Below are 27,811 nucleotides of genomic sequence, written 5' to 3'. Positions count from 1 at the left end.
CTCGAGAACTCATCAACCTTTCACGTGGCAAGGATTTCTCAGTTGTCTTGGAGGATACAGAGTGAATCAAGCAGACCCACTGCTCTCTGAGAACTCCAAATCTATCCCATCTTAAAAATTATGATAGGTCTGGTAGATCTTCACAATTTGTCAAAAAATAAATTATGTATTCCCATATAAAAGTGGAGAAACCTTCATTCTTTTGGCTGTTGGTTTTCCTGCTATGTGCTTGTGTTTTATTTTCTCTGTATTTTAAGGGAAAATCCAATTAATAGAATATGACAGCCAGCTGTCATCCCAGTGATTGATGGTCACATTCTGTCTTAGTGAGGACAGCAGCTATGGTGCCACACAGCTGTAATCCCAGCACTTGAAAGGCTAAGGCGGGAGGATCATTGCCAGTTCAAGGCGTCTTGTGCTACATAGTGAGTTCAAGGCCGACCTGAACTACATAGTCAGACCCTGTCAAGAAAGGAGAAAGAAAGAAAGAAAGAAAGAAAGAAAGAAAGAAAAAGAGAGAGAGAGAGAGAGAAAGAAAAAAGGAAAGAAAGAAAGAAAGAAAGAAAGATCTTAGTGGGAAAAACTGGCATTTCAGAGCAGGTGAGATAGTCAAGGAGCAAACCTCTAGGTTTTAGTTATGATAACTATGATACATCAGACACTGCCAACATACCAGTGACTTTACATACATAATCACTAAGTTTCCCAATATCCCTGCAAGAGTGATGTAATTTTCAAGTTCAAGAGGCCTCAGGATTATTCCAAAGCTGTATAATTTGTAGTTCACAGAGCTGGAGTTTAAGCATGCTCCGAAGCCTCTGGTCCTTTATCTGCACTGGCACTGTGCCTGAAGGATTGGGTCACAGATGGATTCAGGTGTGTAGAGAAGAGTCTACAGTGAACAGTGTCAAACTCTGACCTCTCCTTTTCTTCTCCTTGCAGGAATTCATGAGGCTGACTGTGTCTGACATGCTGGTAACATATATCACCATCCTGCTGGGGGACTTCGTACGGGCTTGCTTTGTCCGGTTCATGAATTACTGCTGGTGCTGGGATCTGGAGGCTGGATTTGTAGGTTACTGTTTCATAGATATCTGGCAGAAGGGTGGCTCAACCACCCTGTCTGATGCCTACAGTCAGACGCATTCTTGAGCATTTCCTTTCTCTCGACGTTTCATGTAGGTCTGCTCTGTGACATGGTGTAGTGTTTGAGCTTTATTTCCTTTAAGGACCCTCATTGCCTTTGTAGAGGTAACTCTGGGTTTTCCCAGTGTGATCTTATATCAGAAGTGGAGGCTTTCAGCCTTGGGAAAATGTGGACCACACACTTCAGCACTGACCGGATGACTAGTAGAAATAGTCTGAGTGGCATCGACTCTCACTAGGAAGGCTGAAGTCCTAGGATGCACATGAATGTCTTAGAAAATCCTGAACAATAACCACTGTGGTGTCTTCAGGGTTATGATTTGAGAAACCTCTTTTGACCTTTACTCTTTCCACCTACCTACCTAGTAAACTATTCATCCTAAATATGCATCATTTCCTCTCTGCAGTGACCTTCTATGATCTGGCAGAACCTTTGGCTCACTAGTTTGTCCTATATGTGTCTTTTCTATTCCCCTCTACTGACCCACTCACTAATCCCTGGTGAGCTCCTGGTGAGAGGTTCCCTACCTTGGTTGCCTACATAGCCCTCATCCTGGGCTGCAGTACGGTGCCTGTCCCAGCTAAGGGTGCTGGAACAGATTTCTCACATATGTTTTTCTTTTAGTCCATCACTAGTTTTAAACAAACCTAGTAAATTCCTCAGCAGCAGGGAAAATTTCCTAATCTGGTTGGAGAATGAGAATGAAAGAGTGTCATGCTCAAAGATGATGACATCTTTGATAGGAAGACACACATGCTAAGATGTCCTCATACTGATTCTTAAATTCAACAAGATTCCAATGTTACATTAAAGTTTACTTTAAAAATAAGCATGTGGGACCAGGTGCAGTGGCACACACTTATAATCCTAGCTACAATAGAGAGGCTGAAGCAGGAGGATTAAAGGTTTGAGGAAGCTGGGCAATGTAGCAAGACCTTGTCTGAATAAAATGGCAAAAAGGGCTAGAGTGTAGCTCAGTGGTACAGTGCTTTCCTAGCTTACATGACAATACGGGTTCAATGCTCAGGATTGACTGAAAAAAAAGTACATGAACTATCTAGGAAAATCTTTTAGAAAAGAGAATAAAACAAACTAAGCCTATAATTATATTGACATATTATAAAGTTATAATAAAATAAGCAAATTTATCAATGGAACAGAATAGAAATTCCAAAAATAGATATACTTTATATAGGATAAAGGCTGCCCACTTATATAATAAAGGGAATCTTTATTTTTTTAAAGGTTAAGATAAATTTTATCTTTTTATTTTAAAAAGAAAAAAGTCAGAAAATAAAAACAAAAAGCAGAAGATAAATAACAGCAAACCCAAAACAGTAACAATATAGGTTTTCAAAACAGAATGAAAGAAATTTAATAATGGTAGTTATATTCATATTATTCTCTTTTTTTCAAAGAAAAAGAAGAAAAGAAAATTTTAAAAAATAGAAAAACAAAAAAAGTAGAACAATACCAAATTTTTAAAAATTAGCATCATAAAATCACTAGTTGATACATTACCCATTGTTGTCTTAAAAAATAGTTGACAAAGTCACAAAATCAAAGCATAAAAAGTGGCTAGACACTCAGACATTAGCAGTGCAAACCCTTCTGTTCAATGATCCAACAGAACTCAGTAATATGGTCATCTATCTTACGCACTCTACATACCATTATATCCTTTGAAGTACTTTCCTTCCCTTTCACTTTTATAATATCTATTATACTTTTTGAATCCCATTATTCTGTCAGTTTTTATTATTTTTTACACTAGAGAGACAATGTGATATTTACTTATGTGAGTCTTGTTTATTTCACTAATGAGGATATTCTCAAGTTGCCTCCATTTACCTGTGAAGACCTCAAGACCATCCTTTTTTATAGCTGAGTGGTATTCCACTGTATAAAAATACCACATTTTTTCATCCACTCTGCAGTTGATTGGCATTTGGTTGTTTCCAAGATTTAGCTATCCCAAATTGTGCTGCTAAATAAATGGAACCTTTAAAATCAGTGGGAAAAACTAAGTGGGATGGTACACACTTGTAATCCCAGCACTAGAGAGGCTGAGATAGGTGGGTTTGATGCTAAAAACAGTGGGAAAAAGAACGATTACATAAAAGTGAGCCAGGGATGGAGAGGAGACTGTATTCCTCATTCATTTTGTAGCAATACAACTATGACCAAGAACTGAGTGGCACCCAGATTTCGAGGCAAGACTCAGCTATGTTACATCAGTGTCCCGACTGGGATTCTTCCCAAGGAAGTTGCCCATAGGCTCAGGGAAGGAGGTTTTTATGGGGTAGCAGAGCAGAATACAAAGGCAGAGTGCTTGTCAGCTGTGGAATCTTACAACGTGCTTCCCGGGGAGCTGCCGCTTCTGGGAAACAGGAGTAACAGGGGCTGTAACAGGAACTGAGGTATAATGGCTGGGCACTTTTTGCTATTTCACCTACATAAATTATAGGTGAATTGAAATTTTAAACATTAAAAAAATAATAAATCTCTAAAAGAAAGCACATATCAACTTGCAGTCTTGAGGGTAAGGAAAATTTTCCTAAACTGGACACAAAACTCAGTAGCTAAGTTTTTCTTGAATGCTGAAATCTAATTTCCTAAAATCTAACCTTGGAGATCTGGCCTGCGAGGATTCCCTCCTCTGATCCACGCTGTCCTGATCTTCCTACCTCCTTCCTGCCTTGTCGTTGCCCTTCTTACTCGTGTCTCCCTGAGTCTCCATTTCTGGAAGAAAGCTGTGAAGCAGATGTAAGCCTGCTTCATGAGGACCCCCAGCTCCTCAGGGCCCACAAATGCTACTTATGTTCTTCCAAATATTTGATAAAACACCAAAACTCCAAAAATCAGTCACATTGAAGATCTGAAACTGCTCTTTCCTTTCTTTATTCTTTCTTTCTTGTTTTAAAGCTACCTTTTCATTTGATTTCTCAGTTGTTTTATTATTTATTAGATTTAATCCCTGATGATAGTTTCAAGATCTCTAATTAAAGCACTGATAAAATATTCTTTTAGGGGCTAAGTTCCTCCGAAGAACACAGTGTCACCCACAGTCTCTAAAAGATAAAAACGATCATTTTTTTGTCGTTTTTTTGAGACAGGGTCTCACTAAACAGTTCAGGCTGGCCTTAAGCTCAGTTTATAGCCATGACTAGTCTCAAACTAGCAAAGATCCTCCTGCCTTAGCCTCCCAAGTGCTGGGATTACAGGAGTATGCCACCACGCCTGGCTTCACAATTTTTTTTAGACAGTTTCACTTTGTAGTTCAGGCTGGCCTTGCAATCTCTAAGTAGCCCCTGCAGCCTTGAACTTGAGGCAATCTTCCTGCCCCAGCCTACTGAGTGCTGGGATTATAGGCCTGTGCCATCATGCCCAGTCCAATGTTTTTAACTGGAAAAAGTTTCAGCTTTGAGAATTTCAAAACCTTTCTTTAAAAGTTGAAAACATTTTAAGAAACAGAACTATGAACCTAAAATTTTTCTCTGGCTACCATAGCATGGTCTTTGGGAGAGGTGAGCGCTGGGTTGGCCAGCTGGCCCAAATTAGGACTTGGTTGATATTACCTAATTTTCATTCTGTCTCTCTCCCCCCCCCCCCCTCTTTCTCTCTTTCTATCTCTCTCTCTCCCTCTCTGTCCCGCCACCCCCACTCTGTCTGTTTTGCTCCAGCCCTCATATGCAGAGTTTGACATCAGCGGAAATGTGCTGGGTTTGATCTTCAACCAAGGCATGATCTGGTGAGTTATCTGAGGGTCACCTATTTTGAGTCAAAAACTTAGACTCCCAGGCCTTGCCCCTCAACTCCTCCTGCCCCACTATGCTCCCTTCTTTCATGTGAAAAACAGAGGGCAGGCCCAGGAGAGGCTGGCCAGTTTCTGGCTCATGCATATGCTACTGTGAATGTAGAGATGGAGAGAGAGGAGAAGGAGAAAAAGGGAACAGAAAGGAGGGAGAGGAAGGATGAAGGAAAAATAAAAGGACAGAGAGGAAGAAGGTGGGAAGGAACAGAGAGAGATGAGAGGGAGGGAAAAAAGGAGAAAGGAGGAGCTAAATGAATTGAAGAACTTCCTGCTCTGGAAAGAGAGCCGGAGGAGACTAAAGAGACTAGCCAAAGACTTTCAAGATGCGGAGGGCTCCCTATGGACTCTGTCCAAAACCAACAGAGACCGTGAAGAAACAGGCCGAGGATTATGTGATCTGCTGACACCTAGTGGGATGGTAAAATTCTGACAAGGAACCAAATTATGGAGCTGTCTCCCTCTCCTAGACTGCAGCTTCCTCCCTGTTCCAAAAGTATGTCTCAGTGACAAATGTCCTCACTAAATGGGAGGCCCCTGCCTTGAGGTCTGCAGGGAAAGCAGCTTCACTTCTCACCCCTGACCCTTCCATCCCGTTTCCTTGTTCCCTCCTCCCCTCGTCTTTCCTGCTACCAGGCTAGCAGAGCGTCCGGTTTCTGTCCTTCCAGGATGGGCTCCTTTTATGCTCCAGGACTGGTGGGCATTAATGTCCTGCGCCTGCTGACCTCCATGTACTTCCAGTGCTGGGCAGTGATGAGCAGCAACGTCCCCCACGAACGTGTGTTCAAAGCCTCCAGATCCGACAACTTCTACATGGGCCTGCTGCTGCTGGTGCTCTTCCTCAGCCTCCTGCCGGTGGCCTACACCATCATGTCCCTGCCGCCCTCCTTTGACTGCGGCCCGTTCAGGTGCAGAACAGTGCAGAGCAGGTTGTACCAGAGCGTCTGCTCACAAGGCCTGGCTCGGAATTTGGGTTCTGGTTTCACATCGGCTTGTAAAAGGCCAGAGAGCTTTGGGTAAATTGTCAGTGCTGCCCAAGAATTTTCTGCCAGAGTAGAAATGGTCTGGGTCTGTGCTGCTCTCCTGTGTCCTGGGTACTCGAAATGAGAGACTAGGAAGCTGAATTTCTAATTTTATTTCATTGTACTTTAATTAAAATAGCCACATAGTGTCTACATATTGGATAGTGCGATTATAGCCTTTCAGCATTGGGCAATCTGTCACCTGGGATGATCTTACCACAGGACATCTGGCAGGGAATATGCTGAAGCAGAAATGACTGGAAACCCCCAAGTGCCATCCAGTGTGAGGTAGCAGCAACGGAGCCCCCTGCCTGGTTCCCCCACACTGCAAAGCACTGGCCAGGTCCGTGGGTTAGGCTGAAATAGTTTAGGAGGCTGGATATTATATAAAAAGATCAATAGTAAGAAGGTAGATTGATGTGCATCTTTGCAAACAGTGACCCTCTGAAAACAAAGTCCTCTACCGACTCCACCAAAAGGGTTTCTAGAATTAGAGCAGGAAGAGGCACACCGTCTCTTTTCTCTGCCACCTTTTCACCTGATGTGCTGTCCTCAGGAATCATGAACCAGGACAGTGTGAACAGCCAGTGCTCCCGTCCTCACTGAACACCTCTCTCTGCCCACAAGTGGGGTGAGCAGGTGAGGGGGGCCCTGAACTGCATTTGTCCAGCACCCAGAGCAAATGCTTCCTCAAAATGTGCACCCCATGGCGCACTCACCTTCCCCTAGTGCCAGTCCTGCCTACCAGTGTACAGAGGCCCACACGGAGAGATACTGGTTAGGTGCTGCTCAGTTCATAAGGGACTTCCCTAGATGAAGCCGTCAGTTAGTGAAGCCCAGAGGATGAATTCACAGGAGTGTTACAGCACAGCAGGATCTGATCAAACAAGGGCTCACAGAGTGGGGTCTGTCTAGAGTGAAGGCAGATGAGCTACAGAGGGCTGGAGATGCTGGGCTGATGGGAGAACCCCGCGAGAGAAGCTAGGTTGGCTTATTTCTGGGTGCAGGTGCCAGAACCCTTTTCCTCAGGCTGCCACCTATGTCCAGGGCATTACTATGAGCAGACCTGTGCCATGCCTGGCTCTGCACCCTTTTGCCTCATCTGCAGCCTGAAAAGGCTCTGACACCCTACACTCAGATCAGAGGGAATGACCTAAACTGTAACTCATGGGAAGCACAGCGGCCAACTGCCACTTCCCTCCCATCACTCATCTGATCAGAAACCACCAACAGCTAGGTGTGGTGGCACACGTCTGGAATTGTAGCACTGGGGAGGCTGAGGCAGGAGGATCACTGCAAGCCCAGGGCCAGTCTAGGCTACAAAGGGAATTCAAGGCCAGCCTGAACTACATGGCAAAACCCTGTCTCAAAAAGACAAAAACAAGCAAAAAACCCACTGACACCTGGAATGTTCTTTTCTTGAATATTTACAGAGCTGTTCTTCACTTGTGCCAGGTCTCTACTTAAAGATGGCCTACTCTGTCAATGAGGCCTTTCCTAACTGAACAGTCTCACACAACACACACACCCACACACACGTTTCTGCTTATTCTATCTCCTCGTCCCTTAACAGGCCATCTTTTGTCTTTTCCCCACCAGGACAAACTCCATGAGGACATGGCTTTTGCTTCCTTTCTCATTGCCTTATACCCAGTATCTGGAAAAGAACATTTGGTTTATAGTAAACTAAACCATTACCCTTGAAAAATTCAGCCATACGGCGGGTACTTAGAGCATGGAGCAGATCAGACGCCTACAGGCCCAGGCAGGCAACATGAGTGAGCTGGGCACCACTGTACAGCATATGGTCAGAAACGGCTTGGGAAGCTGTAGCCTGTAGACCAAACCAGACTGCCGTTTGTTTTTGTAAATAAACACAACCATGTCTGTTTACTTATATGTAACTATGGCTCCTGTCCCATTATAACAGCAGGATTGAATAGGTGAGTAAAGAATCATCTGGCCCACAAAGCCTAAGATTTTTATTTGTTGCCTTTTACAGAAGAAAAAAAACTACCAGACCCTTGATTCAGAAACTAGACTCCAGCCAGTGCTGTCATTTACAGTCTGGGTGATCTGAGCAAGTTACTTAACTCTCTGCACTTCAGGTTCATTGCCTATAAGGCTCAAATGCTGGTGGTGTTTATCTCACAGGGTTGTTGTGAGGATTTAGTGTGCTGCTGTCTGTAAGGCACTTAAAGGAGCATACAGGTCCACAGTAAAGCATATCTGGGAGTTTTATTAAGCCTGAGCTCTGCCCAATCTGGGGCAGTTAGTGCTCCAGACAGTACTGCCATCAGGAGCATGGGCCCACTCTTATCAGACCTTCCAGAACACCACAGAAATCTGAGCACTGAGTATTGAATCAGAGTATTGAAAATACTCTGATTTTTTGGGTGGGGGAGGCACCAGGAATTGAACTCAAGACCTTGTGCTTGCCAGGCAGGCACTTGACCACTGAGCTGTATCCCTTGCCCTGATATTTTTATTATAGCCATTAACTTGGGTTTTAGAACTAACTGTACCAACTGACAGAAAGTATTGTGTAGATATGTAGTCCACGCTGGCCAAAATTTCCTCCAGATAGAGCATAAGGTGTTCAGGTGTACATGTCTCCGAGTACACAGATCCGCTGTGTCTGACCTAAATCATGGTAAGACAGATGTTTGACAATGGCCTCAGATTTTCCTCTTAACTGGTGAACCAAGAACCAGCTAGACACCTGGAGCCTGTATAGAGAAGTCCTTTATAAATTGCAGTTCACACAGGCATGTGAGTCACTTTTACATGAGTAGCGGTACTGAGCTCTCATGCCTACAGTAACACCTTGATTCACATACGCTTCTGTTTACGAACAATTTGGTTCACAAACAGAAGCTTTTGGCAAAAGTTTGCTTCCATTCACGAACTCCACATCAGCTGGTGAGTGATGAACACAACTGAGGCCATCATCCCCTGTGAATATTAGCACGGTCATCTTCCCTAGAATCATGGAATAAGTTGAGTTCATGAACCGAGGTGCCTGTGTTTTGAATTCCTTGTTCATTAACTTACTCATTTTTGAAAAGCAACACCAATCCCAGGCAACATAGAAAACCAGAGGACTACAGATGCCAGTCACTCAGTGTAACTCACGGGGGAGAAGCTGCTGATCCCTTCAGATTCATTTCAGTTTGTGTCTCCAACCCAAATCTTTTTTATTTTGTACTTCTAAGGGAGATAAGACAGAGTTTTGGTTTACTTTACCTCTTTGTCTGAATTTGTTGAAATTCTACCAACAGTCCTTTCAGCTTGCCAGGAGAAGGAAAAGGAAGAGGAGGAAAGGTACTAAGGACCCCGAAAACCCTTAAGATACACATACATATCAGTGATGGGGAACGTTTGTGGTAACATGGGGCAACCAAGGTATTCTGTATGCTTGATTTGTGGCAAGCATTGCACGAGGCGTGTACTTAATCCTCATCACGACACTGTGCGAGAGGAAGCACCACCTGCATCAAGGGTCAGCTGGCTTTTTCTGTAAAGAGCATGGCAGTAAATATAGGCTTTGCCAGTTACTGAAGTTTGAACATGGTTTGTCCCCTTGAAGCTCATGTTGGAATCTCACTGCCATTGTGGCAGTGTTGGGAGGTCCAGACTTCGGATGGTGTTTGGGTTGTAAAAGGGATAATACCTTTCACGAGACACAATCAATTCCTGCCATAGTGAATGAGTTCTCATTCTTGCAGGATTGTACTAGTTACTTTATTGTTAGTTGTTATATAGTTGTTAGAGAGCAAGTCTGCCCTTGCGTTTTATCTCACATATCTGCTTGCTCTCCTAATATCCACCATGAGCTGAAGCAGCACAGGCCCTCTTCGGACTCATCCAGCCTCTGTTGGACTTCACCTCCAGAACTGTGAGCCAAAACAAACCTTTATCCTTTATAAATTACCCAGTTTCAGGAGTCCTGTTTTAGCTGAAAATGGACTAAGAAAGAGATCAAGAGGTAGAATCAAGAATATTGTGTAGATATTTAATAACAAGAGAAATAAATGTCCACAATTTTATTGACAATATTCAAAATATAGTGATAGTGATGATAATAACAGAGCATAATGTTTGTCATAAAAATCTACTAATGAGAAGGATGGAGTTCTTTGGGAAGAATGACAGTGTTTCATGTTGGAGGGTCAGAGCTACTGCTAAGCCAGTGAACCACTATGCAGCAGGGCAAGTCAGTGTGTTCAGCTTCCATATCTGATGAAAATTTACAGACTGAAAATGAATAATTTGCAAGAGCAAATGAAGTTCACTATTGACGCCACTGATAAATGATAAATTCAAATGCTTTAGGTTATAAAGGCTCTGTACAATTTCATGGGCTTTGTAAATTTGTCCAACTAAGCCATTTCCTACTCCACACATAGTTTAACTGTCATCAGTTGTAATACAGCGTAGCAGGTTCCCCTTCTGACCCTGCCGAATTAGTATTTTCTCAATTTCTTAAAAATAGTCTCACTTATTTTTGTTTCACGCAGAATATTCACAGAGGCTCATTTTCCAGTCAGTTCAAATTTTGTAAACTCAGAAAACAATGATGCAGTGTGGCAGTATGAGCAACATTTGTCAAATAATCAAAACCCAAGGAAAACCACTGGAAACCATTTACCTTCTTTTTGACTAGGACATCACTCCTAATATTCTGCACTCTTCAAGTGAGTTTCTCTTGTTAGAGAGTATATATACCTTAAACTTTTTCCCCCTCTAGTCATGTTTATTCAGCTTCTGCAATCAAACACAATTTAATTACTGCACCACTGGAAAATAAGAAGAGTGATTTTGGAAACTAAAGGGAAGGAAATCCTTACTAAACCACAAAAGGAAGTTTAGTTGAATCATATGCTACAATTATAATGGAAAACTGAACTTACAGGTTTGAACTTGGATATTTAGTGAGATTTTGAAGCAAAAATTTTTGAAAGTGCATACTGGATTTTTGTTTTGTTTTGATTTGTCTTCTCACTTATTGTAAACTGTGAAAGAAAAGAACCAAATTAAGGAAAGAACTTGTAAGTAAAAAAAGAACCAAGATTTGCAGGCTATGGTGGCACAAACATGCAATCCTACCATTCAGGAGACTGAGGCAGGAGGTTCGTGAGTTCAAGGCCAGCCTGAACTACATAGCAAAATCCTGTTTTAAAAAAAAGAACTAAAACTGGGACACAATGATTCTCAGCTTCTCTACACTGTAAGAGAAGCTAGGATCGCATTCATTGTTAGGGTACAGTGCTCTGAAAAGAAAATCAGGAGCATGGCTAGACAATCTCTCACTAGTGCTCCCATATTAAAACTATGCTTATTCATTCACTTTGAGGACTCATTAATGAGAATAAGCACGTGACTCAGATCCCCTCAATCATCTCAGGAGGAGCTAGGAACAGAGATAAGATATCCAGTAAATATAGTACTCGATTCTCTTACCTTTTAGAGAGAATTCCCATGACATGCATGGAGGATCCACAGAGTTTTTGAGACTGTTGTATCAGGAGAAACACTCCCAACTTGGGCTGGAAAGGACAGAATGAAAACAAGAATAAGAAACCCGTTGGACCCAGAATTTACAGGCAGGAAACAGACTAGTAAAAGTCGGAACCACACTGGAACACCTTCGTGGAAAGGGAAAGTTAATTCGCAAAGCAGAGCCATCCTCAAAAGCAGGTCTGCCAGACAGAGGTCAGATCCCAGAGCCCAGAGGATTATTCTTAAGCCTTCAATGCCAAATAAGTGGCCAAAGAAGTGAAGTTTTGTTGGTTGAATTTTGAGACTGCTCTGAACTGGTGATTCCCCCCTTCTTTCCAGTTTCTCTCTTTTGGAATTGAAATTTCTGTAACTCTTACGCTATGCCTGTCCATCAGTGTATGTTTGAAGTAAATCATTTGCTTTCTACTTTTCCAGTCCCACAGCTAGAAAAGAATTTTGCTTTAACATGAGTCAAACCTAGAGATTTGAATGGCTTCAATCACGAGAGGTGGAATTGTTGAGCTGTTGATATTTAGCTATTTTGGACTTGGAGTTGACGCTGTGATGAGTTGAGGCTTCTAGAGATAGAGTAGAGTGAATATATCTTGCATGTAGGATGGATATGAATTTCGGGGAGGCAAAAAACAGACTATAGGAAGCTAAATAAGGTCCCCAAAATAGCCAGGTCCTAATCCCTGAAGACTGCAAATGAGACCTTATATAGCAAAAAAGACCTTTGCCAACATAACTAAATTTAAGGATCTTGAGATGACAAGATCATTGTGGCTCATCCAAAGGGACCCCTAGTCACATGTGTCCTGATAGGAGGAAGACCAAGGGAGATTTGGCCACACAAGAGACAGAGAAAATGTGATGATAGAAGCAGAGACTTAAAGATTCTGTGTAGCTTGCTTTGAAGATGGAAGATGGGGACCTGAGCCAAGGAGTTTAAGGAGGCAGTGAAGAACTGGATATTCTTCTGTAGCTCCCCTCGGGAGATAAAGCCCTGTCAAAATTTGTGTTAGCTCAATGAAACAGTTTCAGACTTCAGACTTACCTTTTAAACTGCTAATATGATAATTTGTTACAGCCGCTACTGGGAACTAATACAGCATTTACTTCAATGAAAAAATAACGGATACTCACTCAACTTTGACTTAAAGCATAACATTGAAGTCCACTTTTCTTATTTTCATAGGAAGGGTATGAACAGTGATAAAAATGAAATGAATTGCCATGATGTGACATGCACCGCCCCTGAAACGCAGTTGTGTTATAGCTCCTTCACTGAGATTTGTAATCTAAGGCAAAGTAAAGTAAGCGGGCCACAGGTGGTCTCCAAGGGGACCGTTCACCTCTGCCATTAAGGCACAAAGTCAGCCACAGGCCACATATAAATGAACAAGCACGGCTATGCTCCAGTAAAACTTTATTTATGGACACTTCAATGTGGACGTCTTTCTTCAATTCGTATGTGCCAAAAAATATATTTCTTTGATTTTTTTTTCAAACCACTTGAAAATGCAAAGATTTTTCTTAACTCACAGGTCATATAAAAATAGGTGACATACTGCAGCTATCTATGGGTCAGTGTCTGTCAACCCCGACGTATATTTTACACAAGAGAAAAATGAGGCTGCTGGCTGCAACATTTTGGAAGGCACTTATACCTCCACAACAGCTACTCAGTATTTTACATGAATTCGTGTCTATGTCATCTAAACAATCTTCTGAGACAAATACAATTATGATACCATTTATACTATATTAGTGTTATACAATATTAGATAAATCAATGGACATGTGGAAACTAGGGAAGAGAAATTTTTAATATCTTATCAAAATATCAAACCTTAGCATGTCCAATAGAATTTTCTGTAATGATGAAAATATTCCACATCTTTTCTTCTATTATAATAACTAACTCTCTACTTTTCTAATAACTGCTCTACTTTTGGGTACTTGAATGTTTAAGAAATAGAATTTTTATTTTATTTTAATTAATGTTTGTGTTGTTTTTAATAGTCACATTTGACAGTACAGCTCCAGCAGGGATGGCCAGGGAATGGAAAGGCATAAAGAGAATAAGTAAATGATTCAGAATGTCCCAAAGCTAATGAAAGGGAGGGCACAGATTTTAATCAGGAAATTCAAACCTCTAAATCCATTTCTTGGTACCAAAATACCAGTCAAGAGCTACCAGCACAAAGGAATCTCTGGACAGGCATTAGTGGAGTCATTCTGCACAATGATTCTTAGGAATTTTTTTTTATAATTTTTTAAATTTTATTTAAGGAGAAAAAGAAAAAAAGCAGAGAAAGGGTACAAGTTATGCAGATTTACAGAAAAAAAATAAAAAGTAGGAAATCACTAGTTAATGGATTACATATTGTCATCTTAGAAATAGTTGTTCAAGTTACAAAATTAAAGCTTATAAAGTGGACATTCCAACAGTGAGACTGCAAAAAGTTCTGTTCAGTGATCCAACAAAACTCAGTAGTATCATTATCTATCTTATACACTTAAATATACATGCAGTTATATGATTCTTAGGAATTTGAAGGAAATTGAGATTACTTTTGTGGGTAGTAGAAGCTTACCTTGAGAATCTAGTCTCCTAGAATCATCATGTGGAGATTAATTGTGAGCAGGTTTGAGAGGCACCATGACCTGTTTCCCTGCCAGGGAGCCCAGAGGTAGCAGCATGCAGGGCTTGTAACTACATTATAGGGAACTTGCTTCTTAAGAATGAATTAGAAAACTCAGTCTTTTTTTGTCTGTTTGGTTTGGTTTGGTTTGACTTTTGCTGAGGAAGGTATCAAACACAAATTGCCAATGTAGTCTGAGAGAACAGAAAGCTGGAGACCAGTGTTCAGACCCAGCTATATGCCCCAGCCAAAGTGGCCACCACTGATGGACATTTTCTACTCACAGTTGATCTGGAGCAGAACTCTAATTCTTCCAGGAGGGCAGTGCCCAGAGGCAGCTCTGGAGGCGTGGGGCATGGACACGGTCGTGTGTGCCACTGGAGCTTTGCAGCATGCTATAATGTGTCCTCTTCTCTTTCCAGTGGGAAAAACAGAATGTATGACGTCCTCCAAGAAACCATTGAAAATGATTTCCCGACCTTCCTGGGCAAGATCTTTGCTTTCCTTGCCAATCCAGGCCTGATCATCCCAGCCATCCTACTGATGTTGTAAGTTAGCCAAGGCACTGGCTCCATCTTATGGAAACCTTCCCTTGCAGCTGGAAGTTCCTGGGCAGCTCCTCCTTGTTTCCCATTTGGTTTATTCAAGATAGTCTCACTACATAGTTGAGGTCGGCCTTGAACTCCTAGGCTGGCCTCAAACTCATGGCAATCCTCCTGCTTCAGTTTCCCAAGGCTGGGATTACAGGCATATACCAGTTTGGTCCCACTTTTTACCCTTTTAGTCTAGATTCCCAGAAGCAGCCCCTGAGATAAAGATTCACATGTAAGCAGTTTATCAGGGAGGGGCTAGGAACTCTAGGCCTCTGTGAAGGATTTGACTTCAATTCTGCTATGGGGGCTAGTGTATGGCTCAATGGTAGAGATCTTGCCTTGCATGTACAAGGCCATGGATTCAATCCCCAGTACCCAAAAAGAAATAAAAGTAAAATGCTGCTACGGAACTTGGGGAGACAAAATGCCTCTCTGAAGGTAAGGGTCCCATTTCAGTAGACCAGACCCTAACAGTCACTGACCGAGGGACACTGAAGTTGTTTAACTGCCTGGCAGTTTTGTGTAGACTGGCTTCAGGGGGGCCCTGGAGCTGCGAGGTGCATGGGAAGCTTCTGGCATAGAGGTAAAGGCGCTGGCCATTGCACATCTTTCAAGGAACACACTAACAGACAGAATCCAGGGGACATAGGATCCTGGAAAAGTTAAAGACATCTTATTATAGTGATACATGTTTATAGCCACATGACTCATGATAGCTGAATCCTGGAAATAGACTAGGTCATCAACAGATGAATGAGTGAAGAAAATGTGGCATTTTTTTACCATGGAGTACTACTCTGCCATAAAGAGGGATAAACTTGAGGATCACCACCAGTTCAAGCCCAGCCTGGGCTACAGGAAGTTTAAGGCCAGCCTGGAATACATGGCGAGACCCTGCCTCAAAAAACAAGAACAAAACAAAATGATAAACTTGCGTTATTTTCAGGAAAACAAATGTACCTTGAGACCATAATGTTGAGTGAAACAAATCAGACACATAATCTTAGCCCACAGTTTCTCTTCTATGAGAAATCCAAGTTATAAATAAAGACCAAGATAAAAGATAAACAATAGGAAGTAGGGAGGTAGATTTTGTTCAAAAGGAAAAGGGGATTAAGAGATAGAAGGATCTGGGTGTGGTGGCGCAGGCCTATCATCCCAGCATTTGGGAAGTTGAGGCAAGAAGATGGATGATGCAAATTCAAGGTCAGCCTGGGCTACATGGCAAAACCCTTCTCAAAAAAACCCCAAGGAGATGGAGGGAAGGGAAGGGAAAAGGGAAAGAGAGGAGGAAAAGGATGAGAAAAGGAATTACACTGTGCACAGAGCTGCACCACAAGGAATGTCATCATTGTGTGAAGTAAATATGCATTAAAAACAACAGCAACAACAAAACCAGAATAAAAGGGGGATGAGGTGAGCCCAAGTGTATTCTCAACAACCTTCACAACATTCACTGCAACTATCAAAAACATAGTATTCTTGCTTGGGGAAACTCAACATAAATATGCTGATTATTTCTGAACCTAATACGAATGATTGTAACAGGGCCGAATCATTAACTTGACTCTCAGAGCTGGTTTTGTTTTCTGAGTTATTCTTTCCCTCTGTTTATCTTAAATTCCAGGATCACAGGTCTGATAGATAAATGTGATGTGACTGAAATCGAAACTGCCCCCAAACCTACCCACTGCAACTTGTTAAATAACTACTAGTGTTTCATGTTAGTTCTCTTGTCATTTCTTACTATAGAGGTTCCTTTTCTCATCCTCATCATGGTCTGGGAAGTTTGTATTTATAATCCTGTAGAAACATTATTGGAATCCTGATGAGTTAATTCCAATCTACCATCTCCAGTGCAACCCACAGTGAGAATAAAGACACTAAGACTTATTTATAGTTAAGGACAGTCAAGGGGTTCTGAGTCCAGTCAGGACAAGGGTTCACAGAATTTTTGACCAAGAGCCTCACCCAGATTTTATTTATTTGTGAAGAAGTGAGTGACTAGAAGAATGAGCGACTGTGCAAATGGTGGGAATTACGTGAGTACCGTGTGCTGGGCTGGCTAGATCAGAAAGCATCTCTGCAGTGTGCAGCGAGAAGGGTGTGCAGAAAGACCAGGCTGCATAACACAACTGAGGTAGTGTTTCATGTTAGAAGGCTGCCGCTTTACTTCTGTGTGCAAACATCTTCTGTCCTGGGAAGTCAGAGCCTCTTAGTTAGCTCAAGGCTCCAACCCACTTGACAGCCCTGGAGCAGTGCGGCTCTGCCGTCCCACTGGGCTCAACCATTTAGAGGGAGACACTGAGGTGAGGAAACAGGACTGTCACCTGGTTTCAAAGATCACACATCAGCACCTCAGCAGGCCCTATTTACATTGCTTAGAGCCAATTGAAGGGAAACGGAAATGGCCTAACCAGCTCTGTACACATCGGTACATGGAGACAGGGCCAGGTTTAGTCAAAGTGGAGGTAACTGCTCTTTATTCAAGGAGAGTCATCCAGGTGGTCCTCTACATCTTACTGTACTTTTTAAGTTATTTCCTTAGCAATTACCCTGGAAATTACATTGTATTGTACAACAAGCTACTTTAGACAAAACCGTATTACCTAGTGAGAACCTGTCTGGGGGAGAAAAACCCAGATAGGAGAAAAACATTTTCAAGGACTACTTTGGTATTGACTCTTATATTTACCTGTAGTTATCTTTACCCTTACTCTTGATCTCATTATATAGATCTGAGTCACCATCGAGTCCTTTCATTTCAACCTGAAGGACTCCCTTCGGTATTTCTTGTAAAGAAAGTTTTTGCTGGTAAATTATCTGTTTTTGTTAATAGTAATATCTTAATTTCACCTTTTTTTTTTTTACAATGAGTCTAGCTGTGTAATTCAAGTTGGCCTGGGACTCACTCCATAGGCTGGCCTTGAACTCCCAGCGATCCTCCTGCTTCAGTCTCTCAAGTGCTGGAATTACCAGCATGCACCACACATTTTCACCTTCTTTTTAAGGGGCCATTCTGCTAGAGGTAGAACTTTCCGTTGACTTTTTGCAGCTCTTTAAATGCCATTCCATTGCCATCTGGCCTCCATGGTTTCTGATGAAAAACATTAAATCTTTTTGAAAGCTCCGTATGTGATGAGTTTCTTCCTTGCAGCTTTCTAGATTCTCTCTTTGATGGTGGCTTTTGCCTCAATTTATTGTGAGGTTTCCTGATGTAGATTTATGTGAGTTTATTCTGCTTGGAATATATTGTTGACCTTCTTATAGAGTTAATATTTTTCATCAAAATTGAGGAATTTGCAGTTTTTATTTTTTTCAAATATGCTTTCTAATTCTCACTCTCTGTCTCTCTGTCTCTCTCTGCCTCTATCTTTGTCCCTCTGTGTCTGTATCTCTCTGCCTCTCTATGTTCTTTCTCTCCCCGTGTCTGTCTCTCTCTATCCCCTCCTGGGATTCCCGATAGGCATATACTGGTACACTTGCTGTTGTCCCACAGGCTCATCTACCTCATTCTTTTTCTCTCTGCTTCTCTGGCTAGATAATCTCAATTGATCTACCTTCAAGGTTATTAATTCCTTATTCTGTCAACTCGAATATGATGTTGAGCAGATCTAAAGGGCAGTTTAGCTATTGTAATCTTCAACTCCAGAATTTCTACTTGATTCTGTTATTTATGATATCCAGCTATTGATATTTTATTTGGTGAAATATCATTTTTGTACTTTGTTTTTAATTCTTTAGACATTGTTCCTTTTAGTTCACTGAATACATTTAACAAAATTGATTTCTTTTTTTCCCTAATAAACATCTAAACTTCCTCAGGGAAAATTTCTACTGACCACTTTTTCCTCTGAGTGTGGACCAGACTTCCTTATTTCTTTGCATATCTTATATTTCATGTTGGAAACTGGACATTTTGAATAATATATGACAGCTCTAGAAATCAGATTCTATTCCCTTACTAGGGTTCCTAGTTATGGCTGTTTATTGTTACTGGTTTGTTTAGGATTTCTCTAAACTACTTCTATAAATTATGCATTCTTTGTTTTGTGTGGACATTAGCAGATCACTAAGCTAACTGAGTAGAGCTAACAACTGAAAATAGTTAATTTAGTGATCAGCCAATGATTTAAAAGAGATTTCCTGCTAGGTGTGGTGGCACATCCCTGTAATTCCAGCCCATGGAAGGCTGAGGCAAGAGGTTCTATGGGAGTTCAAGGCCAGCCTGAGCTACAAAATGAGTTCAAGGTCAGCCTGAACTATGTAGTAAAACTTTGTCTCAAAGAGAGAGAGAGAGAGAGAGAGAGAGAGAGAGAGAGAGAGAGAGAGAGAGAGAGAGAGAGAATTTCCTCGTATGCTTAATGCTAAGAAGTCTTCTGGTATTTGCCAAGTGGCCCTGTACAAATATAACTTTAATATTCAACCAAACAACTCTACCTTAGCCTTTCAGCTTAAGCAGCAGTTCAAAGTCAGCCCAAAATGGGAGATTAGAGCCTTCTCAGGTCTTTCTTGGATATGTGCATAGCCATGGAAAAGCAGAGCATTAAACACTGTGCATGTAGCCCTCTAGATTCCCAGGAATGTTTCAAAGCTTTAAAAAGCACTGATTGGGCATCACCTTTTCTAACTTCTTAAGCTTTTTTTTTTTTATTAACCTATTGTATTAGCTGTCTCATCACTGGACAAAAATACCTGACACCCACAATTCAAAGGAAGGGAGATTCGATTCGGCTCATGGTTTCAGCCATGGCTAACAGGCTCCAAGGCAAAAACAGCATGGGAAAAGGATGTGGTGAGCAAAAGGACTCAGTTCATGGTAGCCTGGGAAGTAGAGTGGGGCACTGAACCAGGGGAAAGGGTGAGGGACCAGACAGAGACCTCAAGGTCATGGTTCCATGACCTCCCCCACCAAGCGTACTCAGAAGTGTGCTTCACTGATTGCTGCATGGATCCCAAAGCCAATCAATTTGATATTCCAAGTATAATTTTCCCCAGCTGCTATTCAGCACCTCATACAGCTATGCTCCCCCCACCACCCCACAGTGGCCTCCTACTGTGACTGACAAACACTCTCAGAGAAAACCCTGTTCAGCATTGAAGAGGATCTAAATCTAATCAAATAAAGAGTGCTTTAGGAATGGCAGCTCCCAAGGAAGCACTGGATAAGTCACATATTGACAGTTATTTGGAAATCAGGATTTGAAATCATTCCTCCTCCTCCGTTCACTGCCGGGACCCTGCTTTTCGCTATGGTTTTGGACTGCTGGTTTTCAAACCCTCTGCAGAACTGAGTGGGGGCAGAGTATAAGGCCACTTAAATCTTGCAAAGCACACTGTTCTTACTAAGATTCAGCCATTTTTCTTGAAAAGACACTGAAAAACTTTTCCTAATTTTGAATTTCTGAAAAAGTTGATTCCAATGATTTTTGCCAGTGTCCTTACTGCTTTTATGGAAGAGAGAATTTTCAGAGGTCCTCTCTGTGGTATTGTTGCTGATATTTGGACTGAACTTTAGCCTTATGTAAAGAATTTGTTAAAATCTTTCCTTTGAGTATCATTCTTTTCATCAATTAGTTGTGTTTCCTTGTTTCTATTTATAAATTCTCAAAGACCATTTCAGGAAATCAAACTCCCGTCAACTCAGCATGGCCAATGGAGCCAGCCTCCCCTAAGCTTGTGGCTTCTCCAGCGCTGCTGGTTTGGAAGGAGACTGAAACTCTGCTCCCCCAGGAAAGACCTCTCCTTGCTCACCCACTCCCTGCTTTCTGCAGGGGATACAGACTCAGGGGATTCCAGTCCCCAGCCAGACTCAGATTCAGGATCCTCTCACTTATTCATCCACTCATGTGACACCCATTTGTATGGTCTGCCTTGACTGCTAACGGCAAACAGCATGTCATTTTGCTTCCCTGATTGCAAATCCCTCTGTTTCTAATCCTGGTAGAACAGAGATGACAAGACACTACCTATATGGTTGGCCTTGTGACCTAAGGAAATCAAGGAATCCAGACACCAAATATGACTCTTGCTGGCCTCGAGGAGAAATGCTAAATCTAGAAACAACCTTAGGAAGAAGAGAGCCATCCCAAGCATTTTAGCTCCCATTCATTGTGTTGGTGATCTTGAGCAAGACAAATCGCCTATCTGGCCTCTAATTTCACTCTATTCAGTGGGCTATCTTAGAAGAGTTGGCAAGGCCTGGCACAGAGTGGAGGCTTACGAAACACATATTGGTCCTATCGCCTGCTTTCCCTTCTCTCCTCTCCTCACCCACAGTCCTGAGTTGTTCTGAGAGACCTCAGACCTATACTCTGCGTTAGAGACAATATGACATCTCTTCTCTAGCTGTAGGTGACCTAACCCTAAAGGGGGAGGCTCAGAAAACCCAAGATGAAGCAGCTGAGACTTGAAATCACAGAGGAAAGTGACTAAAGATGAACCCAAAAATGTGCAGGCACCAGATGGTGGAACAGCCATTCTGGCTTTTGTGTTCCCTCCCCTCCCAGATCGTACAGTCCATGTCATAGCACCCGATCACAGGTCCTGTGGGAGGGAAGCCCAACGGCAGCCTCAAAGGACACCAATGACCTAGTCAGACATTGGAGCCTGGGTTCAAAATTCCAAGGCCAGAGACAGATATTTCAGTGCACCCTGGGCAGGCAACTCTGAGGGCACCTGCAGTTGTCTCTTAGCAAACTTGGAGATCACCTAGCATCTGTCTGCCTTCTCTCTAGACTTGAAAACTGTTGTTTGGCTTCAATTGTGGGCTCCAAGGAGTTCTAAAGGGCAGGCTGAACTTGGATAAATTGTTTAACCTCTGTGAATCCCAGGGTACTCCCGTAAACATGTGAGTCATCTGTTTTACCTCATGGAGTCTTCATCAGTAAATCCATGAGATGTGGGGTGTACAGGCACATAGAACAGGGCCCAGGCACAGAATGGATGTCCATGAAACATCACCAGCTTCTTCTGCACACAAGAAACCCCACCACTGGGTCTGGGGATGTAACTCAGCTGCATAAGCGCCTGCCTTGCAAGTGCACAGTTGTGAGTTCGATCCCCGGTACCAAAAGAAAGAAGGAAGGAAAGAAGGAAGGAAGGAAGGAAAGAAGGAAGGAAGGAAGGAAGGAAGGAAGGAAGGAAGGAAGGAAGGAAGAAAGAAAGAAAGAAAGAAAGAAAGAAAGAAAGAAAGAAAGAAAGAAAGAAAGAAACCCCGCCATTCTCCCATTTCTTTCCAGAACAGTAGTTCCTTTGGCCAAATTTTATGGATCACTCTGAGAACTAGAGATGTACACCATGGCTTCCCTCAATAAAATAGAGGAGCGGGGAGGTTTGGGGTCCTCTCCATGTTAAGAAAAGAACAGAGATGGCAGAATGTCCTCCATTCTGCCCAGAGGCAAAGCCTTCACTCCTGCTCCAACTTTGATTCCCCAGAGGAGGCACCCAGCTCTTCCCATTTTTCAACATCCCAGAAGGCCTGCTTTTCTCTTACAGCCTGGCAATCTACTACCTGAACTCGGTTTCCAAAAGTCTTTCCAGAGCCAATGCCCAGCTGAGGAAGAAAATTCAAGCAGTAAGTTTGTCAGGAGTTTCATCCTGGAGGGTGAGAAACTGTCATGATTTGGGGTACTGTATTTTGTTTTGTTTTGTTTCTAATTTTCCTCTGTGATCCCATTACATTATCTCAATGGTATTCTTCTAAATCAAACTCAAATACATGTATTATAGAAAATACCCTTGGGAGATTCATCTCTATGCATTTGTGAGATTATTTGAGGGTATATAACAATAATGATAATTTTAAAATTTTTCAACAGCTTGTTTTTGATTTTGTTTTGTGCCAGGAATCAAACTCCTAACCTTGTGCTTGCCAGGCAGGCGCTTGTGCCGCTGAGCTAAATCCCTGGCCCAATAATGATAATTTTTAAGAGATGGCTAAAGAAGATGAGAAAGTAGGTTCAACAAATGCTTTATACAGCTTAAGACTTATAAGTGTCTGAAAATGTAATCATTGTTGAGCACATGCTTAGCATTCATGAGACTCTAGATTCAACCTCTGGGATCCTAGTATAAATATTAGAATAAATATTGTCAAGTTGGGCATAGTAGTGCATACCTATAATCTCAGCACTCTAGAAGTCTGAGTTCAAGCCCAGGCTGAGAAACATAGCAATTTAGTGGGACCCTGTCTCAAAATAAAAAGTACTGGGACTGTAGCTCAGTGCAAAGGCTCTGAGTTTAATCCCCACTACTGGAAACTAGTAGTAATAATGATGGTGATAAATTTAAAAATAAAAGAAACACTGTGGAGACATATTGCTGTGTGCCCCCTGGTATTAGAGGACTCCTGACTGGCTCAGGGGCAGCCTCCCTCAACACGCCGCCAGCTGACAGCCCCACTTCTGACGGCTCTCTGCCATTACACACGCAAACCCTGACGCTCAGGTCTGCCTTCTCCGAGCTCTGCCCTCTTTGTTCCCTCTTTCTTCTGGAACTACTTTAATCTGTCTTGCTGCTGGTTCCCCACTGTAATTCCTTCTGTTAACTTCACTGGGCTTCTGCCCAGACATAGAAAACCATCAAAACGGTGGGTGAGCTGTTCCTTTGAATGCTGTAAGATCTGGGGCCTTGGAATATGCTCTCTAATTAGTTGTGAGAAACAATGACAGATGGTTGAAATTAATCAGCAAGCACTGAAAACACAGTCCTGCTCTCCATTTCTCACCATCACATCAGACACCCACGTCTGTGGCTGCAACCAGCAGTTCATTTTTTCCTGCAGCTCCGTGAAGTTGAGAAGAACCACAAATCTATCAAAAACAGAGCCACAGATTCAGGGGAGACACCTAAAAGCAGCTCCAACAGTGCCACCCAGCTGCAAATCACCAAGGCAGGTAAATTCTTTTCCATGACAAGGTATAAAGAATGTGTGATGTGAGATCAGGCTGGTTTGATATTGACATCAGAATATTGACAATTGTTAGCTGGATGAGGCTGAGCAAGTTCGTATGGAGTAATTACAACACCTACCCCATGAGGATAGGTGATCGTGAGGATAGAGGGGCCTGAACAGGTAAAACGCTTAACAGAATTCCTAACACAGAGGACAAGCCAATGAATCCCAGCTGGTTGAAGTGGTCTGCATCCTGTAGAAAAGAGAAACACTGTATATCTAGACCAAAAGGGTAAGAAAAGACCACATAGAAATTTCCTGAAACAGCTGGGGGTTTAACTCAGTGGCATAAGTGCCTGCTTGGCAAACTTGAGGTCATGAGTTTGATCCCTGGTACAAAAAAAAAAAAAAAAAAAGAACAAAGTTCCTGAAACAGCTAGGTTTGGTGTCACACACCCATAATCCCAGCACTCAAAAGGTTAAGGCACGAGGATCACCATGAGTTAAAGGCTAACCTGACTTATTGAAATTCAGTCTCAAAAAAATTTTTTTTTAATTTCTGAAGTTCTGAAAGTGACTGAGTGCCACAGGGCTTTGAAGGAGATGATCACAGCAGAAGGGCTCCAACTGGAGCATGAGGAAAGGTCAAGCTGAAAGAGGCCATCTCTGAGGTGACACTATTTTCCTAGCATTGTCTCTGTTTTAAACAGCGTTAGTTTGTAGTAATGTTGGCCTTGGATGTGAGAACTGAAGGAGACGCACAAGAAATGACCAATATCTTAGGAATTAGAAAATTTTTATTTATAGGTGTTCCAATTTCTCATCAATTGCATTTTAATGTATTCTTTATTATTTTTTAAGTATTAGCCAGAATGATTCAAGCAGCTGCAAACAGACCCAAAATGGCTAATGGCCTGAACACTTTAAAATTTGCATTTCACTCAGCATAAATTCCAAATTAAATGTTTCCACTTGGTGACCACAGTGGCAATGTGGGGATGCTGACTCCTTCTACCCCAGGGCCCTGCCTGCAGGGCAGCTCCTGCAAGGGAAGGAGCCTAGAGGACACAGGGAAGTGGTACACATCCAGTGCCATGATTCTGTCACAGGCTCACCCATAACAAGGGACATGTAGTTCATTTCTGTGTCCCAAAAGAATAGAAGCTGAGTTTGGTGACGTGCAGGCCAATCACTGCCTTTGACTCAGAGTTAGAGGAAGGGAAGAGACAAGCAAGTGAGAGCTGGATTATGTATATGATTCCAAAAGCTGCACAACCAAAAGAACAAAAAGAAAAAAAAAAACTGTTGCACAACCTCTTCCCTCGCTCCCTCCTATATGACCCTACCTGGTCACACTGCGAGGCTGCTGTTCTTTTGTTCCTATTTCACACCCTAGAAAACCTAGGGTACAAGCTCTACTCAAAATCTAGCTCTCAGGCAGCAGGCCATACTCCTCCAACAGACCTGGCCCCTCAGCCAGATGCGAGGGGAGGTAGCCCCAAACCCCAGAAGGCAACCTGACATCTCTAACACACCACCAAATGAGAATAAAATCTACAAACAGCACTGGGTAGCTTTAGGTAGCTGTTCTAATTCAAACTGTACAAAATCTTCACCATATTCTTGTCTTTGTTTTTCAGAACCCACCTCTCATTCTGCTGGCCAAACCCAAACCCTGGACAAGAAGGCACAGGATCCTGGGACCTCTGGTCCTGCCAGTGGGATGCGGCTACCTGCCTCCCAGCTCCCCCCTGGATCTCAGCCTCTGGAAGTCAGACCTGATTCCAGCAAACCCCAGGTTCAGACTCATCCCTGGAGGTCAGCCCCTGGAAAGAGTACTCAGAGGCCCCCCCACTGACAGCTGGACTCAGAGGAGCCATAATCCAGGGTCTGATTCTTGGTCCCTGCCGTTTCACATATTCCCAGACTGGTGTCCTTTTTCGGATCACGCACACATGCATATTCTCTCTCATTTAATGGTGGAACTGTGCTTACTTCCTGTCAGGCTTTTGCTGGCAATCAAGAGGACAGTGTTTTGGAGACCTGGAGCCTTCCCTGGACTGTCCTCAGTATCTTGATTTGGGGACCACTGGACCTCACACGCTAGTGACTTCCCTGGGCTCGAGGCTTAGGGAGGAGGGATGGGGCCATAACCACCCTCATAGAGGTTTTTCATGATGCATATATTAGGATTCAGATTTCTGCAGCTCTATTAACTTGAAGGAAGATGCAGAAGGATCTACATTTCTGACCACCAACTCTAACAAAAAAAGGTAAAGTGGCTTACACAAAAAGTCCAAGAAGAAAATGAAAATAAAGGTAAATGATCCAGAGTTCAGTCACAGTAAGAAGACTGGAAATAACCCTAGCACCTAGCCTGAAGAAACCTGGTTCCAATTAAACACACAAAAAATGCAATGAATGGTTTCTTTGGAAAATTTTCACAGGGTACAATACAGAGGCTTTCTCTGCTAATACATCATGTTTCTACAAAGAATGTCTCCTGATAGGTATTTTTTGTTTGTTTGTTTGTTTTTTTGTCTTTTTCATTTTTATCAGTACCGGGGATTGAACTCATGACCGCCTGCTTACAAGGCAGGTACTTATGCCGCTGAGCTAAATCCCCAGCCCCTTCCTGATAGGTATTAAACCAAGGAGGCCAGACTAGCAAGAATGCTGTGCCTGCAGGAGTCACTGCTCCTGGTGGGAGTCATGGTCTAGGACTCTCCAACACCTCCAGCTCTCTTGCAGACAGGTCCTTCCTTTCATCTACTCTGTGCTCCCAGATACAGGTGAGTTGCATGATGTCAAAAGCAAAGGACCATCTCACTCCATGTCCCTGAGTGTTCCAAAGGGAGTCTTCTCCCTCAGCCAGACACCTCTACTGTTAACCCTGCCAGGTCACCAAGAGTTCTCAGGGAAGTCCCCTACACCCTGGAAGTCATAAGCTGTAAACACCATTAAAATACTTTCCAAGTTCCCACTATTCCTTCCTCTTCCCCATTGAGAGCCAAAATTCCACAAGCAATCTGCGTCAGAGTGAGAATGGGACCCTGTGACTGGGAGAATCAGGATAAATTCCTTTCCCTAGTCCATCTCCAGGCCAGGCTGAAGATGATGCATGTGGTGATGCCTCATTTGCATGGGACTCACAGGCAGCCACGAAATCTAACAATCCCTGTGCTAGGCTCCTTCTGAGAGATGGCACCCTGGCCACAAACTTACTTCCTGGAGACCTCAACACTGGAATCCAGGATAATCCAACCAATCAGCCCTGGAAGCCCCAAAGTCAGATGCCATGCTAACACCTGGCCCTCAGTGTCATCTTGCATGGGGATCTCAGTCCGTGAGGAAGGGAACAAACATGAGGTACCTTCCTGAGCCAATCAAACTCTCAGTGATTATTCTACTAGTTACCAGTAAATACCTACTACAGATACAAATAAATCACCTGCTTAACAAAGCATAATTTTATTTGTGGAGATATATTTGATTTTTGCTTGTTCGTTTTTGTTTAATTATTTAAACCCATTTTATTTTACCGTTTTCTTTTTTATTTTAAAAAGAATAAAACCAAGCAAAACAAAACAGTGAAAGTGACACAGTACTTCAAAACAAGATAATAGGAAATCAACAGTGGTTACCACAATGACTCTTGTTGTCTTCCAATAGCTGCCCATACCTTCAGACATAGTAAAAATCAAACAAAACAGAACAGAATACACCAATAAAAACAATGAGCTCAATAAAGGACTTTAAAACAAGACAATAGTAAATCCAAATGGCTACCATACTATATTATGCTATTTTTGTTTTTTTATTGTTTGTTTGTTTTTGTCTTTTTGAGACAGGGTCTCACTATGCAGTTCAGGCTGGCCTTGAGCTCACTTTGTAGGCCAGAGTGGTCTCAAACTCACAACAATCCTCCTGCCTCAGCCTCCTGAGTGCTGGGATTATAGGCATGAGCCACCACGTCCGGCTTATCTTGCTATCTTTGAAACAGCTGCCCATTCCATCGGAAATAACAAAATCAGACAAAACAAAACAGAATAAAACCCAACCCAACAAAACAATGAAAATGATACAGGACTTCAAAACAAGATAGTAGGGAATTCATAATGGCTACCTCCCTCAGAAGGAGATCCCTCAGAGATGCCACACTGTGTATTGTCATCCTCTGAATAGAAACACA

The 27,811-nt window shown here is 42.4% G+C and overlaps 1 protein-coding gene across 1 annotated transcript in view; it reads left to right on the top strand.

The window, feature by feature from the left end:
- Positions 1-26,179, top strand: part of Tmc2 (transmembrane channel like 2) — a 73,463-nt gene extending 47,284 nt beyond the window's left edge. The window contains exons 13-19 of the mRNA XM_063249476.1: positions 943-1,071; positions 4,831-4,898; positions 5,627-5,866; positions 14,553-14,678; positions 22,221-22,299; positions 23,509-23,620; positions 25,260-26,179. Coding sequence (XP_063105546.1) covers positions 943-1,071; positions 4,831-4,898; positions 5,627-5,866; positions 14,553-14,678; positions 22,221-22,299; positions 23,509-23,620; positions 25,260-25,477 — 972 coding nt within the window. The 3' untranslated portion in view covers positions 25,478-26,179. The remainder of the gene's footprint in view (positions 1-942; positions 1,072-4,830; positions 4,899-5,626; positions 5,867-14,552; positions 14,679-22,220; positions 22,300-23,508; positions 23,621-25,259) is intronic.
- The last annotated feature ends 1,632 nt before the right edge of the window (positions 26,180-27,811 follow it).

This window comes from Cavia porcellus, unplaced genomic scaffold (genome assembly GCF_034190915.1).
Source record: "Cavia porcellus strain 051 isolate PalLab524CR breed Dunkin Hartley unplaced genomic scaffold, mCavPor4.1 scaffold_5, whole genome shotgun sequence".
Classification (NCBI taxonomy): domain Eukaryota; kingdom Metazoa; phylum Chordata; class Mammalia; order Rodentia; family Caviidae; genus Cavia; species Cavia porcellus.
This window is presented reverse-complemented; position numbering and strand designations above follow the sequence as displayed.